Source organism: Microtus ochrogaster, chromosome 17 (assembly GCF_000317375.1).
Source record: "Microtus ochrogaster isolate Prairie Vole_2 chromosome 17, MicOch1.0, whole genome shotgun sequence".
NCBI classification, from domain to species: Eukaryota; Metazoa; Chordata; class Mammalia; order Rodentia; family Cricetidae; genus Microtus; species Microtus ochrogaster.
Genome location: NC_022019.1, coordinates 18,402,466 through 18,420,054, shown reverse-complemented (window position 1 = coordinate 18,420,054; position 17,589 = coordinate 18,402,466). Strand labels below are relative to the sequence as shown.

The 17,589-nt window shown below is 40.2% G+C and overlaps 1 protein-coding gene across 6 annotated transcripts in view; it reads left to right on the top strand.

Annotated features, from left to right (window-relative positions):
- The window catches only part of Fndc3a (fibronectin type III domain containing 3A), a 136,415-nt gene that overhangs the window by 68,611 nt on the left and 50,215 nt on the right, over window positions 1–17,589 (top strand). The window contains exon 1 of one of the 6 annotated variants that reach the window (XM_005355606.3): window positions 13,811–13,926. The exons of the other annotated variants lie outside the window; for them this stretch is intronic. Within the exon in view, the coding sequence (XP_005355663.1) occupies window positions 13,920–13,926 (7 nt within the window). The 5' untranslated portion in view covers window positions 13,811–13,919. Of the gene's footprint in view, window positions 1–13,810; window positions 13,927–17,589 lie in introns of those variants that run through there. 6 annotated transcript variants of the gene reach the window in all.

Sequence of the window (17,589 nt, the reverse complement as noted above, 5' to 3'; positions counted from 1 at the left end):
CGTAGACCACAGCATGTGGAGTCTTACCATCCAGTTCTAGTGTGCAATCAGCAGCAGTGACGGTAGTCAGAGTTTATGGGTCTAGGAAGCCTCCCTGGCCAACAGCTCACAGGGAGGAGTTCACCTTTGGCACTAAAAAAAAATATGCAACACCTTATAACGTCTAGGAATGCTCTTTCTCTGCCTACTGTAGGGTGTTGTATATATTTAAACTCTTTAATTGCTGTTTTCTGTTTTGCAGATGCCTCTTCAGTTCTATAAGAGACTCAAAAGTTAGCAAGACATAATGAAACCTTCCTCACAGAGGAAGGGAAGGATCTCTGAAGGCCCATTGCTGTTTGTTCTAGGCTAGTTCCAGTGGATCCTGGATAGCAAAAGGAATATTAAAAAGAAAAGTTAATAAGATCTAGTAAAGAGTGAAAACATCTACCACCCATATCAAGTGTTTCCATAAAAGAATAATGCTGTGTACAAAGGTTTTATCTTAGTTTCTCTTCTTGTTGCTCTGAGGAAATACTCTGACAAAACCAACATAAGGAAGGAAAAGATTACTTTACTCATAGTTCAAGGTTACTGTCTACTTAGGGTTTTTATTGCTGTGCAGAGACACTGTGACCACAGCAGCTCTTATAAGGAAAGCATTTAATCGGGGCTGGCTTACAGTTAGAGGGTCAATCCATTATCATCACGGTGGTGTGCAGCCAGACTTGTGCTGGAGCTGAGAGTCCTACATCTTGCAGGCACCAGGAAGTTGACTGACTGTTACACTGAGGGAAACTTGAGCAAAAGAGACCTCAAAGCCCACCCCTACAGTGACACACTTCTTCCAACAAGGCCATTCCTCCTAATTGTGCCACTTCCTTTGGGGGCCCTTTGTAGGGAAGTCACATCAGGGCCTCAAGGTAGCTGAATGCTTTGTATCAATAGTAAAGAAATAGAGAACGAAGAGTGCTCGTGTTCATCTCATTTTGTCCAGTTTACACAGTCCAGGACCTCCACCCAGAGAATGGTCCCAGCCAGAGTAGGCAGGTCCTCTCCTCAGTTCACTTAATGCCTAGTCTCATCAAGGTGACAGTTGGTATTAACTATCCCAGACATGGAAGGGAGACATGACATCTAGCCCTTCATAATTCAATCATTTTCTATTAGCCCTTTGGCTTCCTTATCCTGAGATGCTGATGCTGCTACAGGGTCAATTATCTGTTCACTCTAGGCTCAGGTGCCACCAGCAAATCAAAGAAATCATTCTACTGAAGTCTACTTTGGTGAGCCAGTGGGTTTACTTAAGTTACTCTCGAAAGTGCAGGTGACTCAAAGCTATGAGTCCTTGAAAAGCCCACCCCAGCATGGCTGACAGTTCATGGAACCTGTATCCCTGGAGCTCCCTGCACAGCTTGTGTGTAGTCCCCAACAGAACCTTCTCTTCCCTGATAAGTATTCACTCTAGGGACTCTTTTTTGAGTCTCATTCATTTTTGTTAGCTTCCTCCAACTTCTTCCTTCATCCAGGAGGGTTTTACTTCAGAGGGAATAGCTACTGCACAGCAGGTAATATGCAAGAAGTAACACTTTTATTTTATACTACTCTTTACTATGCAGGAACAATACAGAGTCCTTTAAATGCTGTGTAATATACACACATATATTTTGAAGGCTATGTATTCATCATTCATAGTCCTAGGTTTTCTCTATTTTAATTGTAAATAGATTTTTTTTTCATACAGTACATTCTGATTACTGTTTCCCTTTTTCTAACTTCTCCCAGGTCCTTCTAACTTCCCTATCCATGCCATCCACATCCTTCATTCTCTCCCATTAGAATATAAACAGGCATTTACTGAAAAATAATAATAATAACATAAAATTAAAACTAACAAAAATAGGGCAGAACAAACAAACACAAATAGAAAAAGAGAACCAAAGTAAAAGTACAAGAAAAACATACATATGAAGACACACACACACAGAAAACCCATAAAACCCAAATTAGAAACCATAATATAGAAGTAAAAATTCTGTAAGGTTAAAAAAGCAAGAAGTAAAAAATGCCCATTCAAAGCACTGAGATAAAATAATACCTTCAAAAATAGCATGTTTCTTTTGTGTTGGCCATCTATTACAGGCCATGGGGTGTTCTCCTTCGTGTGGTTTGTAAACTTAGTGAGAGTTCATTACAGAAAACTTGATTTTTTTCCTTTAAGAGTAGGTATCATTTGGAGATAGCTTCTGGGTTAAGGGTAAGGGCTTGTGTCCACTTCCGCTCTCAGCTTGGGGATCTCATGTGGCTTAGACTTGTGCAGGCCCTGTGCATGCTGCCTCAGTCTCTGTGTGTTGTACCTAGAAAGCTTTGTTTTCTTGGTGGCCTCCATCCTCACTCTTATATTCTTTCTGCTGCTGCTCCTGCAGAGTTCTCTGAGCCCTGAGGGAAGGGATTGGATGGAGACATAACTATTCAAGACTGAATGCTTCAAGATCTCTGACTCTGCACATTGTCCTGCTTTGGGTTTCTGTATTTATTCCCATCCACTTTAGGAGGGAGCTCTCTGATGGTGGCTGAGCAAGACATTGCTCAATAAGGGCAGCAGAGTGTTGTTGGGTGTCATTTTATTGCTTCATTCCATTAGCAAAATAGTAGTGTTTGGTTTTCCCCTAGGACCATGGCCTATCTAGTTTCAGGCTCTTAGCCACCCTGTCAGTGTTGGGCACGGGTTCCATCTAATGGAATGAGCATTAAACCCAATCCAGTATCAGCTGGTTGCTCTCACAACTTCTGTGTCACTATTGTAAGCAGGGCAGCATTATAGATTACATGGTTTGTAGCTGGGCTGATGTTTACCTTTCTCTTCTGGAAGTGTACAAAGTCCTTCCAGTACCATGAACACTAGTCAGTAGAGTTGAAGGCTCTGGGTAGATACCAACTAAACTTCACCATGTTTGGTGAGTTAGATAGGTGTTGTCTTCAGCAATAGGGCCGCACTGTATGTTTCTGGAAAGCCAATAGCCCTGGCAGGAAATACCCTGAGTTGTTTGGGGTTTTTATGGGGCTTCTTTGACCAACAACTCAATTAGAAGTTATCCATTCCTGGGACTGGAGATTTCATTTGGTGGCAAGAAATATATAGTTGGGGCTTTGTCTCCCCCATGATCCCCTCCCTATATTCCCTCCCTTACTCCCTTCTTCCTTTCCCCTCTCTGAGTCTCCCAGTTCAGCTCCCCAACTTGTTCATCGGTAGCAACCTATTTAATTTCCCCTTCTTAGAGAGATCCTTCCTTCACCTCCCCATCCGTTTTTCTGTACATAACCTCAGTGGTTATATGAATTGTAGCCTACTTATCAAAGACTAACAGCTGACAGCCACATATAAGTGAATACAAACCATATTTGTCTTTGGGGGTTTGGGTTACCTCACTAAGGATGATTTTTTTCAGCTCCATCCATTTACCTGTGACTTTCATGATTCCATTTTTTTTAACAGCTGAGTAATAGTCTACTGTGTACATGAATATTTTCTTTATTCATGTGTTAATGGACATGAAGGCTGTTTCTAGCTAATTGGAGTAGCTCATCCAGTAGAATGTGGATGAGCAAGTGTCTTTGTAGTAGGATGTAGAGTTTTCTGGGTATATACCCAAGAGTGGTATCTAGCTGGATCTTGAGGTAGATCTTTCCCAGAATCATGAGGAACTGCCTTCCAACATGCAGTCCCACCAACAATAGATGAGTGTTACAGTGTTGGGGTTTCAAGACAGCTTCTTTGAAGTATATTATATATTTAATCATATTCACCCCCATACCTTTGTCCTTCCCATCAGCTTCCTTTGTTCTTCCTTCAGTCTATCTTCTGTGTGTGTACTGTTGTTGTAATAAAATAATCCAACAAAAGCAACTTCATGTAAAAAAGATTTATATACATGCACACATGTTTTCTATATCTGTGTAAAATCTAGGATATATAAATGATAGAAAAGAAGCAGTATCTGTTGTTCTGAATCTGGCTTATTATGCTTAAGTTTCACTTGCAACTGTTTCCCAACAATAGACTAATTTCAGTCTTACTAAATAGAGCTCTATTGTCATACATTACTTTACTTCCCTGTCCTGTTGGTTGACACCTGGGCAGGTTCCATAGCTTGGCTATGGTGTATATTGCTTGCACATGATGTTGGTTTTGGGGATAAGGTTTTCTTCTATAGGCCAAGTTGGTCTTGAACTTATGGTACTCCTACCTCAGTCCCAAATGTTGGTATTAAAGGCATGTGCTACCTTCCTTGTCTCATTTTGTTTTATTTTAAAATGTGTTTTCAATATAATTTTTGTGTCCTTTTAATAGATAAAAATTAACCAGTAGCTAAAATTTCATATATTTTTGTTGTAGATGGTTTTGAGTTTAATTTAATTTTTTGAGAAAAGGTTTCACTATGTAGCCCTGGCTGTCCTAGAATTCACTTTGTAGGCCAATAGGTTGGCCTTGAACTCATAGAGCTCTGTCTGCCTCTGCCTCCTAAATATTGGAATTAAAGGCATGTGCTACTATACCCAACTTAAGATGACATAATTTTGATGATTTGCTTTATTTCCCTGTTTCACTTTCAGAAGTAAACCTGATAATGTGATAGTGACAGTTACCCTGCTCTGGGCTTTATCCTCATCACTGAAGGCCCGCCAAAATATAGGGAGAAGTCTGGTCTCTTGAACCTATAAGGAGTTTTCCCCCAGTGTTGGTTCACAAGTTTAAAGAAAAAAAATCTAAATCTAAGAGATGGAAAAAATAAGGATGATATAGTGGTTTTCTTTTTATTAAACTTGCTTTACTGAAAGGTCTTTTTAAAATAAAGATTTATGTATCTATGTATGTGGATGTTTTGTTTACATTTATTTAGGCACATAGGATCTCATGGGACTATAGTTTCAGACAGTTGTAAACTATCTTGTGGTTTCAGGGAATTGAACCCAGGACTTCTGGAAGAGCAGCTCGTGCTCTTAACCACTGACCCTTCTCTCCAGCTCCCAATTAATGTCTTTTTAATTCTGAAGTTGAAATCACCCATCTTGGAATAGACTTTCCAGTGATACGATAGCATCAAATAGACTTGCTTCTGCATATGTAGTTGGTTAATAAGCAGCTCATTAGTCAGTCCCCAGAATTGGTTTTCTGGCATCACTGGCATAAATTCAAATGCCTGAGAACTAGTATGCTAACATACAGACTCATGTATTGACAGCTGATTAGTATCTACTCTTCTGACTTCACCTAGCCCTTTTTTGTTCTAACCCCAATTAATCCAAAAATACATCATGCTTAGTTTTTCTCTTGTTCTTAAACTGTATAATTTAGTATTAAATATGAGAAAAATTACAGAGAAAGAAAATGTTAACTGTGTGACCTGACCTGCAGAGTGACTGACATCACTGGTAAAGATGTGTGTCCAGAGACTAGGACTAGTGAGAGCATACGTCAACATAATAAAGATTGTATGTCACAGCCCAGAGACAGCTTAAAGCAATCTCGTCAAAGACAGGAACAAGCTAGTACTGTCCATTCTCCCCCTTTTCAATATTGTACTTGAAGCACTAGCTAGAGCATGTAGGAGGAGGAAATAAAAGGGATACAAGTGGAAAAGAATAGTTTCCATTTGCAGATGATATAATATATATGATATTACCAAAAAATTCTGCCAAAATTTCTAGAAATCTTCTAGGAATAACTAACTTTCAGCAAAGTAGCAGAATACAAAATTAACTTGTAAAATCAGTAGTTTTTCAGTATATTCAGTAATAGACTTGTTGAGGAAGATCATGGGAATACTTGTTCACAGCCACTGCACTCCCCCAAGTCTAGGAATAAGCCTAACCAAGGGGGTGAAAGACATCCATAATGCAAACTATCAATATCTCTCTGATGAAATAAATTGAAGACATTAGAAAATGGAAAGACCTTTCATGCTCATGAATTGGTACAGTTAATATTGTAAAAATGGCCATCTTAAGAAGATTGCAGATTCCGTGCAATTCCAATAAAAATTCAGAGATATTCTTCACAGAAATAGAAATAATATTCTGAAGTTCATATGGAAGTACAAAAGACTCCAGACAGCTAATGCAGCCCTGAACAGAAAGAACAATGCGAGAGGGACCACCACACCAGATTCAGATTGTATTGCAGAGCTAGAGTAATGAAGGCACATGGTGCTGCCACAAAAACAGACACACAGATCAGTGGAACAAAATGTAAGGCCCAAATTCATGTGTACCTAATCCATCTTCTATTTGACAAAGATGACAAAAATACATGCTATAGGAAAGACAGTATCTTTAAAAAGAATGATGCAGGGAAAACTGAATGTTATCATGGTAAAGAATGCATTAGACACATGCACAAATTCAATTCCAGATGGAGTAAAGACCTCTGTGTAATCTGAAATACCAAAACTGCTAGAAGGAAACATAGGCAGTACCTCTCACACATAGAGTTTCTGAGTAGGACTCTATTTGCCCAGGAAGTAAGGAATTGATAAACAGGATCTCATAAAACTAAAACGCTTCCGTACAGCAAAGGAAATGATCAGCTGAATGAAGAGGAAGCATACAGAACGGGAGACCAGTCTTTGCTAGGTATATATCTAGAAGAGGCTTCACGATCCGAATAAATAAAGAACTCAAGAAACAGACACAAGAAAGCAAATGACCCAATTAAAGAATGGACAGAGTTCTCAAAAGAAATAAAAATGGCATTGAAACATAAAAATGTTCATTTAGCAATTATGGGAATGCAAATTAAAACTGCTCTCGGCTTTCCTCATACTCCAGTCAGAACAGCTAAGATCAAGGAAACAAATGGGAGTGTTGCTGACGGTGCAGGGAAAGCGCAGCCTTCGTTCACTGCTGGGGCTGCAACTGGTACAGCCTTTATGGAATCAGTGTGGAGAAGCCAAAAACGCTAACAGCAGATCTGCCATATGACCATTCATGACACTTGGAGTATGCCCAGAGGACTAAATATCCTGCTACGGAGGGAGTTTCTCCGCTGTGCTCATTGCTGCTCTGTTCACAATAGCTAAGGGATGGAAGCAGCCTGGAAGTCTGTCTGATGATGAATGAATAATGCAGGAGCCGTGCATAGACAAATGAATCCCATTCAGCTCTAAAGAGAAACATGATTGCTCACTATCTCTGCTTACTACTGGACTGCTACACCCGTATTCTGGAAACATTGCATGTTATATTGCTTTATAAATACATTTGGATTAATTGACAAATGAATAAAAACAAAGCGGTATTTCAAGAGAAAAGAAAAAAGTGAAATTAGCAGGCAAATGGATGCAAGTGCAAATGCTCTGTGAGGTAATCCAGACCAAGAAAGGATCGTAGCTCTGATTTGGGTTTGATTCTGTAACTTGGGAGTAAGCACAGAAACCAGGAGAGTATAAAAAGGGATCTATGCACGTGGGGGGAAGGGGGAGCCCTAGATGGGAAAGTGGGGCACAGGTGCTATGCAGAAGGAGAAGGGGAACAGGGTGGGGACTTCATTTGGTAGGGGAGTGAGTGAGGCTAACAGAGAGGAAGAGACAGGGTGGTGGGATAAATAATGGTTAAGATTTTCCAAAAGCCATTGAGAAACACACACATATGGATAGTTCAAATAGAGTCATCCCACATAGGGTGATAATAGTTTTCCTAGGAGCCATAGAATATCTATTTTTTAACAAGATATGAAACTATGCCAGGAAAGGGGGAGGAGTTGTTGGTCGGGGTAAGGGAGTGGATGTCCTAGAGACCCTCATTGTCATTGCCATGGTTACCTCCCAGAACATGAAGCTAAGACCCTTTTGCTAAAGACACCACATACTCTGTCACAGGACTTGGAAGACTTGAGTTGGTACTGGCCTGGAAGCTTCCTCCCTGAGGATTAGCTCTGTTAGTTTCAGAGGGTGCTATGCAAGCTGCAAGAGAGAAGAGTAATTAACAGTCCTGCCCAGCTGTAAATCCTGTGAGCCACAACAATTAGCCCAGCAAAATATGCCCACTGGTGCAGTAGAGACACTAGCATCCTGGGAATAGCCCACAGCTGTCTAATTGAAGCTAAGGCCTCTCAGTAGGAAGGACTCATGCCTGGTCTGTAAACCTAGCCAAAATCTGTGGCTAGAGAAATCAAAGACCCTAAGGAAAATGCAACTGCTGCCATTTTCATAAATTAATGTAGCTTCCAACCATGTTCTGAATATTTATTCTTATACCCACACATAAATGCAATTTTCACCCCTCATCAAATTACCTTTTTTAATGATTTTTATTTATATGTATGAGTGTTTGCCTGCATGTGTGCATGTATACCACATATGTGCCTGGTGCATGTGGAGGCCAGAAGAGGGCATCAGGTGCTCTAGATGGTTGTGAGCCACCATGTGTGTAGTGGGAAGCAAACTGGGGTCCTCGGCAGGAGCATCCAATGTTCTTACTGGCTGATCCATCTCTCCAGCTCTAAGAAACTTCCTTTTGCCGCAGATGGCAGTTACTGCAGAGATGTACAGCTGGTGAAAATGCAGAGAATAAATGGCCATGGGTGCCCAACTTCAGTTAGTACATCTGCAATACAACTCTCCATGTAAGACTCTGGAAACATCATAGAAGAGAGGTCAGAAGACTTGTAGGATCAAAGGACCAAGGGGACTGGTACAAGATGTTGTCTTCTACACAGGACAGGGATGCTGCACCCCCTAAATGAATAGAACAGATGGCCTGCACAAGATGTGCTCATCACTAACCAATCCACATGTCAGAGCAGATAGAAAGTTTAAAGAGGCCTCCACCCTAAATGATGAGTTGTAGTGGTTAGCCATAAACACATGTACATATAGGCAGCATTAATTGGAATGAGGTGTGTGTGTGTGTGTGTGTGTGTGTGTGTGTGCGCGCGCGCGCACGCGTGTGTGTGTGCGCGTGAGTCTGCGTGCGTGAGTGCATGCTTGCATGTGGGTCTGCGTGTGTGTGTCTGTATGTCTGTGTGTCTGTAATTATAGAAGTAGTCATGAATTCAAGTGTCTTAGGGTTTCTATTGTTGTGAAGAGCCACCATGCCCAGCTTTCTTTTTTTATGTATTAATGATTTTGAGCAAATATGACCTTTTGCTTTCTTTTTTGTGTGCAGTAGGTATTACTGACTCCTGCCAACAAGATTTGATACTATGCTAAAGTGCCAACCTTACTGTTCTCAAGAGTTACCACTAGTTAAAAAGGCTCAGTGTTAGTGATTTTGTCCTTGTTTTGAAGAACCTTTCAGTTATAATAGGAAAATATAGATGCATATATGTGTTTTCTAAAACCTTTGTTAGGCTGGTAATCTACATCAAATAATTTTCCTATAGTAATAAAAATAGGAGACTCATTGAAAACATTATATCTTGTTATTCAATGTACTTTGCATCACTGCACATAAGTTTTCTCATCCTTGTCTGATTGTGACAATTGCAACAAACTTAAAAATATACCAGCCTGGGGCTGGAGAGATGGCTCAGTGGTTAAGAGCATTGCCTGCTCTTCCAAAGGTTCTGAGTTCAATTCCCAGCAACCACATGGTGGCTCATGACCATCTGTAATGAGATCTGGTGCCCTCTTCTGGCCTGCAGACATACACACAGACAGATATTGTATACATAACAAATAAATAAATATTTAAAAAATATACCAGCCTTTTATTTTCATAGAACTTCAACTATTTTGCATGGCTATCTTTATTTAATAGTATAGCCCACCATACCAGTTCTTTAGACTTCTTCACAATACTTCCAACACTCTACTAGCAGTTTTTAAATAGTTGATTTTCAGGTAAGATTGTCAAGACTAACACAACTACTGGTTTCGTGGCTTATGTACTATATGGGTACCAAACATTGCTGGACTTAGCAGGTTCAAACTTAATTTAGCTCTCATTATATCCACATAAAGTAAAATAACTGTTATCTCTGCTTTACATCTGAGGAAACTAAGAAAACTTTAACTTTTTAGGTCTCAGAACTACAAGTGTTCAATGGGGCAGCTCAAAAGTCTGCCATGACCTGCATGGCTTAGGGATTGACCTACCTAAGGTGAAGGGTAACGAAGAGATGACAACACACACAGAAGAACTGGGATTCCCCGTGCACACTGCTGGAATCTCAGCTTGCTTATCAGTTTTCATGCAGCACCGTGGGAGAAGGACACTATGTTTAGCTAACCTCAGTAGACGGTCTCTCTAGGAACTGTCCGCAGCAGACATCCCTGAGGAAGTCTAGGGAACAGTTTGATCGTGGTTGGGTAAGGTGTGATTTTTGAAACCTTCTGATTTTGTTTGGTAGACTGGATCCTCAAATAACCACTGTTTCCACAAAATGATTGGCATTATGTGTTCACAAGAGAAGGTTTGCCATGCGCGGTGGAGAACAGTAGACGATTTCTGGACCGTTAGCTGTCCGTTTGGATTAACAGAATCACACCACCTTTTTATACTTACCTAAAAGTCAATTCTTGAGTAAGGATAAACATGAAAATAATGAGGGAAATTAATTTTATAACTGTGGAGTGGAGGTGTCTTTAGACACACACAAGGACTGTCAAGCTATGTTTCACTTCAATTCAATTACAAATGTTTGTACATTTTCATAAGATATATATGAAATCATCAACTAAGGAGATAATTCCAGCCAGCTTTACCCAAAAGAGTAAGTACCTAGAAAACACAAAAATTACTTATTTTTAAAAGACAACCCATATATAAATAAAAAGATGAAAAATGGACCAGGCAATGTATAATGAGAATAAGAGAATATTGGCCAAATTTTAAAATCTGCATTCCAAGTGGTAGTGAGACTGAATTGATAGAGCCTCTTCCGCAGTGCTTGCTGAAAGGAATGAATTAGTACATGAGGGAAAGGATTTCGCATTGTCCTTCAAAAAATAACACTTACATAATCCTGAATCCAGCATTTCTCTTTCTGGGTATAGTGGGGTCTCTTAAAGAAAGATGTGGGCCAAGAGACCTACAGAAATCTCCCCATTAGGGTCTATTCTGTCCATTTCTCCAGTGGTGATGTTAGCAAGTCTTGTGGATTAAATGCCCTTTTATCAGAGACAGTGGGATTTATCTCTCAGAGTAAGTTTATTTTTGAATCCCAAAATAGTTCACCCAGTGGTCTCTTACAAAAGGCCTATGTCCTGATGCCTTCTAAGCATCTTAAGTGTAGCATATCCAAAGCTGGGCATCTGACCGATTGTGCCCTGGCCCATTTCATCCACTTTGGTGCTCATGCAAATACCTGCTACAGATACCTGAGAACCAGGCCTTTGGTGGCTTCCATTTGGGGTCATGGGCTATATAAAAATGCTTAACTTTCGTTTTCTAACATGTTGTTCTATAGTCCCACAAGCAGTGCGTATGAGTTAGATACATTTTTTTTAAGGTATAATTCAGATAATTTTTTAAATCCAGCAGTGAATAACTACCTGTTCACTCACAGTAAAAGCCAAAGACCTGACAGTGTCCTACAAGGCCCAGGGGAATCTTATTTCCCCATGTTCCCCTCTGCCTCCCTGGCCAAGTTCAGTGTTCTCGCAGCTGAGCAGGCCTATCATGGCCCTTCTTTGGGAACTTTGTACTGGTTGCTCTCTCTATGAAAACATGAACTTTCCTTAGAAGCCTATGTGATTCACTCCTACCCTTAAATCTTTGCTCAAAAGTTACCCTCTCGGTGAAACTGAGACTGAACATTACTTTGAATTTTAATTCTTAGCAAACTGTGCCAAGCAGCACTCTCTGTACCCAGCCATCCATCCTACCCAGCTTGCTTTCTTTCCTGTATTGCTATTTTCTGCCTTCAGATATGTTTTCAGCATACATACTTGCAAACATACTGTCTCAAAACATAATTTACCACAATCTGATTTATTTTGTCATGTACTTATTATTTTAAAAAATATTAAAATGGGGTGGCATGCATGTGGGGTCAGAGGACAGTTTTCCGGAGTCCAGTTCTATTCTTCCTTCCACCATGTGGATCCTGGGCATTGGATTCAGGTTGTCAGATACTAACAGCAAACATTTTTTCCTGCTGAGCAATCTCTTCCAGTGTGAGATTTATCCATTTTCATTTACTGCTCTATCCCAAATGCCTAGACAGTATCCAGCATGTGGCAGATGAAGTTCCAGAAGATAATACTATCTAATTTCATAATCCGTGAAGCAAATTAAATTGGCTAGACATAGGATTGATGTTCTTTTAGAGTTGTTTCAGGATCCTGGAATCTGACCTGGGCCTTGTGCCCTGTTAGGCTGCTAGCTAAGCACTCTCCCACACTACACCCCTCAGCTGGAACACTGGGAAGGTAGGAGTAAAGGTAGTGCTGGGCGCTGGTGGTGCAGGCCTTTAATCCTCAAGAGCAGTGTGGCCTGCAGAGTGAGTTCCAGGATAGCCAGGGCTACACAGAAAAACCCTGTCTCGAGAAACTAAAAATAAAAAGAAGAAAAGATAAGCTGTGCAGAGTGGTGGCTGGAGGGAGGCAAGGAGCACAGAAAATATTTGTTTCAGTTTGATGGTGACTTCTGTGACTGCTTGCAGAGCAACTGTGTAGTCGCTAGGAATACAGGGCAGGCTTTCTCCATTAGTATGCCCGAAATGGCCCCTGAACTATTCTGACCATGTTGGTTAAAGTTGAAAATACAAAATTTAAAAACACTCCCACCTATTCCTCCAGCTATGTCTTGCCTGATTTTTTTTATTTATTTATTTATTTATTTATTTATTTATTTATTTATTTATTTATTTATTTATTTATTCTTTTACTTTCGGGGGAGATGGGTCCTTTAAACAGGGCCTGTGTTTTAAAATGTAATTATCATTTGAGACAACCCTGCCTTTGTCTGTGTGCCCTTGACAAGTTACTTAGCTGCCCTCTGCTTCCCTAGTAATGATGCCTCTACTCGAGTTAACAAGCAGGATACTCCAGATGGTCCCTCTTTACTGTGTAATCATTAGTTTGAAAGTTCATGATCATACTTTTGCTTAGGATAACCATCAGTTATGGAACAGCATCAGCCCTTGTATTTCATGCTCTGGTTTATATAACTGACTCGATTCTCCCGGCAATGCTGGGAGGCTGATGAAGTGAACCTGCCACAGGAGACAGCTAAGTCATAAGTCATGAAAAAAAACAAAACAAAACCTCCTTATTTTTACCCAGTTGGTAACTGAGTATAAGTCATTTCCTGGTATCTCTTTTTGGATGAGTGTCTAATTTTGTAAATATGAACAGGAATACTATTCACTAAGCATCTTTCTTTAATGCTCAGAGTAAGTCTTATTTTTAAAGGATAATAAAAGCAGAAGCCCTCCTCCGCTTTCGAGGAAAAAAATACAGTCCACCTTTAAGGAACTTGTCGTCTCCGCCTATTGTGTGGGCAATCTTTGTGTATTATAGACATTCCTAAAGATTAAGCATGGGATGCCAATGGATATACACTCACATTTTGGATTAAGGCTTTGATATTAATTTCACCCCAAACTTTGTAGGTGAAATCCAACAGCAGGAGGTGGAAAAACCCGTAAACACAAAGGGAGTGGTTTTCCATCGAATAGGTCTTCCTAGGGTTATTTTGATGAGCGTTTAGGGTTGGCTCTTAGGGAAGCAGCTGGAGGCGCCTTTTAATCCTTTGGTTTCAGTGGTTCCCAAACAAGACCCTTGGCGCTGTTTCCTCTGCCGGTCTTTCCCGGTTCACTGCAGGTCATGTGATAGCTGTCACGTGACTCGGTCAAAGGATCTTTTCCTCTTACCAGCTTGGGGGGGGGGGGAAAAAAAAAAAACCGAAACTCTTCTCCAATTAAAGCTGCTAACGTGTACTACGCCGTTTCCTTGTTGGATTTTCTTGTTCGCTGCTGCTCCTGTAGAAACAAAATGAGTGGTAAGATTTGCTGGTTTTGAGCATTCGCTTTTATTTTAAAACATAGGAAGCTTTGTATTAACCTAAAGCCGTGTTGTGTGGTTTTTAATAGATGCCAAATCTGTTCGCTGTAAAAGCACCCTAAATTGTTTTGTGGTTATGAAAATAGTAGATTATACGAGCTAGACTGGTTTTATATCTCACAGTATGTCCCATTCTGGCCTCTTGGTTTTATTTGGGTTTTCTTTTTCTAAGACTGATCTGAAAATTGGCATCAGATAATTTGGAAGCCATTGTGCACGCCAGCAGTAAGCAGCCCGTTCCGTATTTCATTTTAAATGCTTGGCATACTTGTAGTTTTTTTTTTTTAATAACATTTCCTGAATACGAATGTAGATTAACAAAGAAACAACTAGTTTATGCTAGGTGAAATGAATTAGGCATTAAGTTATGGTGGTACTTTTAAGAATTGGGGTGGGGAGTTTCTCAAATTTAAGGGAAATGACGAGTAGAATTGTACCCTCTGCAGGTTTGTAAAATCAGAAACAGGCCCTTAACAGTAATGGAATCACTCTGTGCTTTGGATAGTTTTTGCCCTCAGCTTGAAAATTCTGAAGGAGCTGTTAGGTTTGCCCACAGCTGCTCCAGCTTTATTGTGCGGGGTATGCATTTCATGTGCTCCCTTGTAGCAGGTTGGACTTCCCTGGACACAGGCTGTTTTGCTGCATACACATTTAAAACATTTTATGATTAATCTAGAACTTCCAGAACTACAGAGTACTGTTTTGTCACTGTGGACACAGCACAAGGCACATGTATGGTGCTGTTAGCAGTTAGATCTGAATATCAATACTATGTTTACTATTTATGAATTGGGGGTGTTGGTGGTTTTGTGCTCAATGCTGAATATATCCTACCAATATTTTAGATAATGTATATGATACTGATCAATTGCCTTTTAAAAATCTAATCATGTGGTGTTTCTGCTTCCTAATTAGAAAATATACTTTGGTTAAATGATCACATCACAAAGGTGTTTTTGTGCTACTTTTGTTGCAACTAAATAATGAATTATTTTAGTAGCTATCCAAGTATAATGTGAACTGAGTATGGAGATAAATGCCTGTAATACTATCAGTCTGGAGGCTGAGAGATTGGTGAGTTCGAGGCCAGCCTGGGCTGCACAGGAAGACCCTACCTCAGAGGATTTTATATAGTTATAATCTTATTTCTAGTAAAAGGATGACACCCCACAGCAGGTGTGTGCTGCGACTGTAAGAGTCACCAACTGGAAGTTATTAGTCTAATAGCTAAATAGAAAACACCCATCTGTTTTAATTGTTTGGAGTAAATTCTTGTTCTGCTTTTTAAAGCTTTTTTTTTTTTGGTTTTTCGAGACAGGGTTTCTCAGTGTTTTTGGAGCCTGTCCTGTCCTTGAACTAACTCTTGTAGACCAGGCTGGTCTCGAACTCACAGGAGATCGCCTGCCTCTGCCTCCCGAGTGCTGGGATTAAAGGTGTGCGCCACCACCGCCCGGCTCTAGTTCTGCTTTTGAAGATGCCTGTCTGCTTTGTGTTATTTCCACACCCCTTCATCAGTCCCTCTCTAACATTAATGATGTGACCCAAGATTAAACTGCAATGGGCACAAAGGGCCTGAGGTCTAAGCGTAGCACATAGAGCCCAGCAAGGGAGAATTTCCTTTATTAAGAATACAAATGCAATTTTCAGTAAATTCTTTGTTTTCCATCCAAGTTTCGTATTTTATAAATGATATCTAAGCCAGTTCTTAGAATTTGGAAGGCTAGTTTACTGGTTTATGTAAATTAGTTAATGAATAAAAAGGAGCATTAGGGTACAGCTGTTCTCATTTCTCCAGAGAGCAGAAAAGTGTACTTTGAATGAAGCCTTTCTGTATAGAGAATTAAAGAGGCTCTCACAAGTGTTATTTAGTAAACTAGTAGGTGATGTTTACTTAAGTTTCTAATTGTGTTCCTGCTTTCACTCATGTTTTTCAAGGAAATAAAAACAAAACTCTTTGGAGGCAAGACCTAACGTCTCAGCCCAGTTACCAGCAGCAAGTAGCATTGTAGTGTTCATGTGATGTATATCATGAGAAATGAAACTGATAGTGTTTTTAATTCCAGCTCTACCACTTGGGCAGGCTTAAGTTCCCTCTGCTTCATTTTCTGTCTGGAAAATGGGTAATGATAAAAATAGTTGCTTGATTAAATGATTATAAAGAGAAAAAATACATTGAAGACCTGGCTTATAGTTTTAGTATTTACAATTTATGATTAAAATAATAGTTACAGAGGGCTGGAGAGATGGGAGTTAAGATCATTTATTGCTGTTACAGAGGACCTGGGTTCAGTTTTCAGCTCCTAACCGTCATCCATAACTCCAGTTCCAGGGGATTCAACACTCTATTCTGACCGTCACAGGCACTAGACACTCACATGGTGGGCATGCACCTATTTAGGCAACACACACACACACACACACACACACACACACATTAAATAAATAAATATATTCTTTTAATAGATAGCATTTGGAAGAACTTTGTGTATTTTGGAGCTGTAATGTTCCTCATTCGTAGGGCACTTGGGCATTACAGCTCCATGCATTTGCTGGGTTCTCTGGGAGAAAGGACAGTCACGCATAGTGTGCTACAGAAGTCTGCCTTCCCTCTGCTTGCTCTCTCTTCCCCTTCCCTCCAGCTCTTTTCTTTCTTTTTACTTTCCCTCTTTCCCCCGTCCAGATTCTCTCTTGTCTTTATCCTCTTCTTTTCCTACCCCTTTCTTTTCATTTCCCCTCATTTGCCATGATTTAGTATTTTTTTTCTCAAAGTCCATTTTCTTTAGCATTCTCTTTTCTCTTTCTTCCCCCCCCCCCAACACCCTGGGTTGCTCTGTCCTCACCCCTCCCCCTCCCAAGCAAGGCTGCAATTCATGGGGATTTGCTGGGACCTGTGTGCTTTTCAGCCCTGGTGGCCATTCCCCTCGCCATATGATTTAAATTCTAAACATAAAAGCACCCCAACCTTTTTTTTTAAAAAAAAAAAAAAGATGTGACACTTTATTTTCTTAGAAGGAGTAATTGATCTTACAAAAAAGCAAAAAAGAAAACAATTTCAAATGATTAAAAACTTGCATACAGGACACTGCAACGTAAAGTTACTAAGAGAAAAGATCTGAAGATGAGGTATTTTTTAAAATGTTATCTAAAACAAGTAAGGTTTTTGTTCTAGAAAGTATGAAACCTTCCAAAAGTGCTTATTTTATTTCCAGAAAGGTGAAAAGAGATTAAGATAGGATTTATGAAGGTTATCTGAAAGATGACACTGAAGAAAATGATGGAGCACAGTGAAGTTCCAGGGTCTTGTTTAGAGTTCCCTGTTCCCGAGAGCCCACGCTTGCCTGAGTAAATGCTTCTGTGCATTCCTGCACCTGTGCTTGTGCGCACTCCTACACCTGTGCTTGTGTGCATTCTTCCATGTGTGCTTGTGCGCACTCCTCCACCTGTGCTCGTGTGCACTCCTCCACTTGTGCTCCTGTGCATTCCTCCACCTGTGCTCGTGTGCTTTCCTCCACCTGTGCTTGTGTGCACTCCTCCACCTGTGCTCGTGTGCTTTCCTCCACCTGTGCTTGTGTGCACTCCTACACCTGTGCTCTTGTGCATC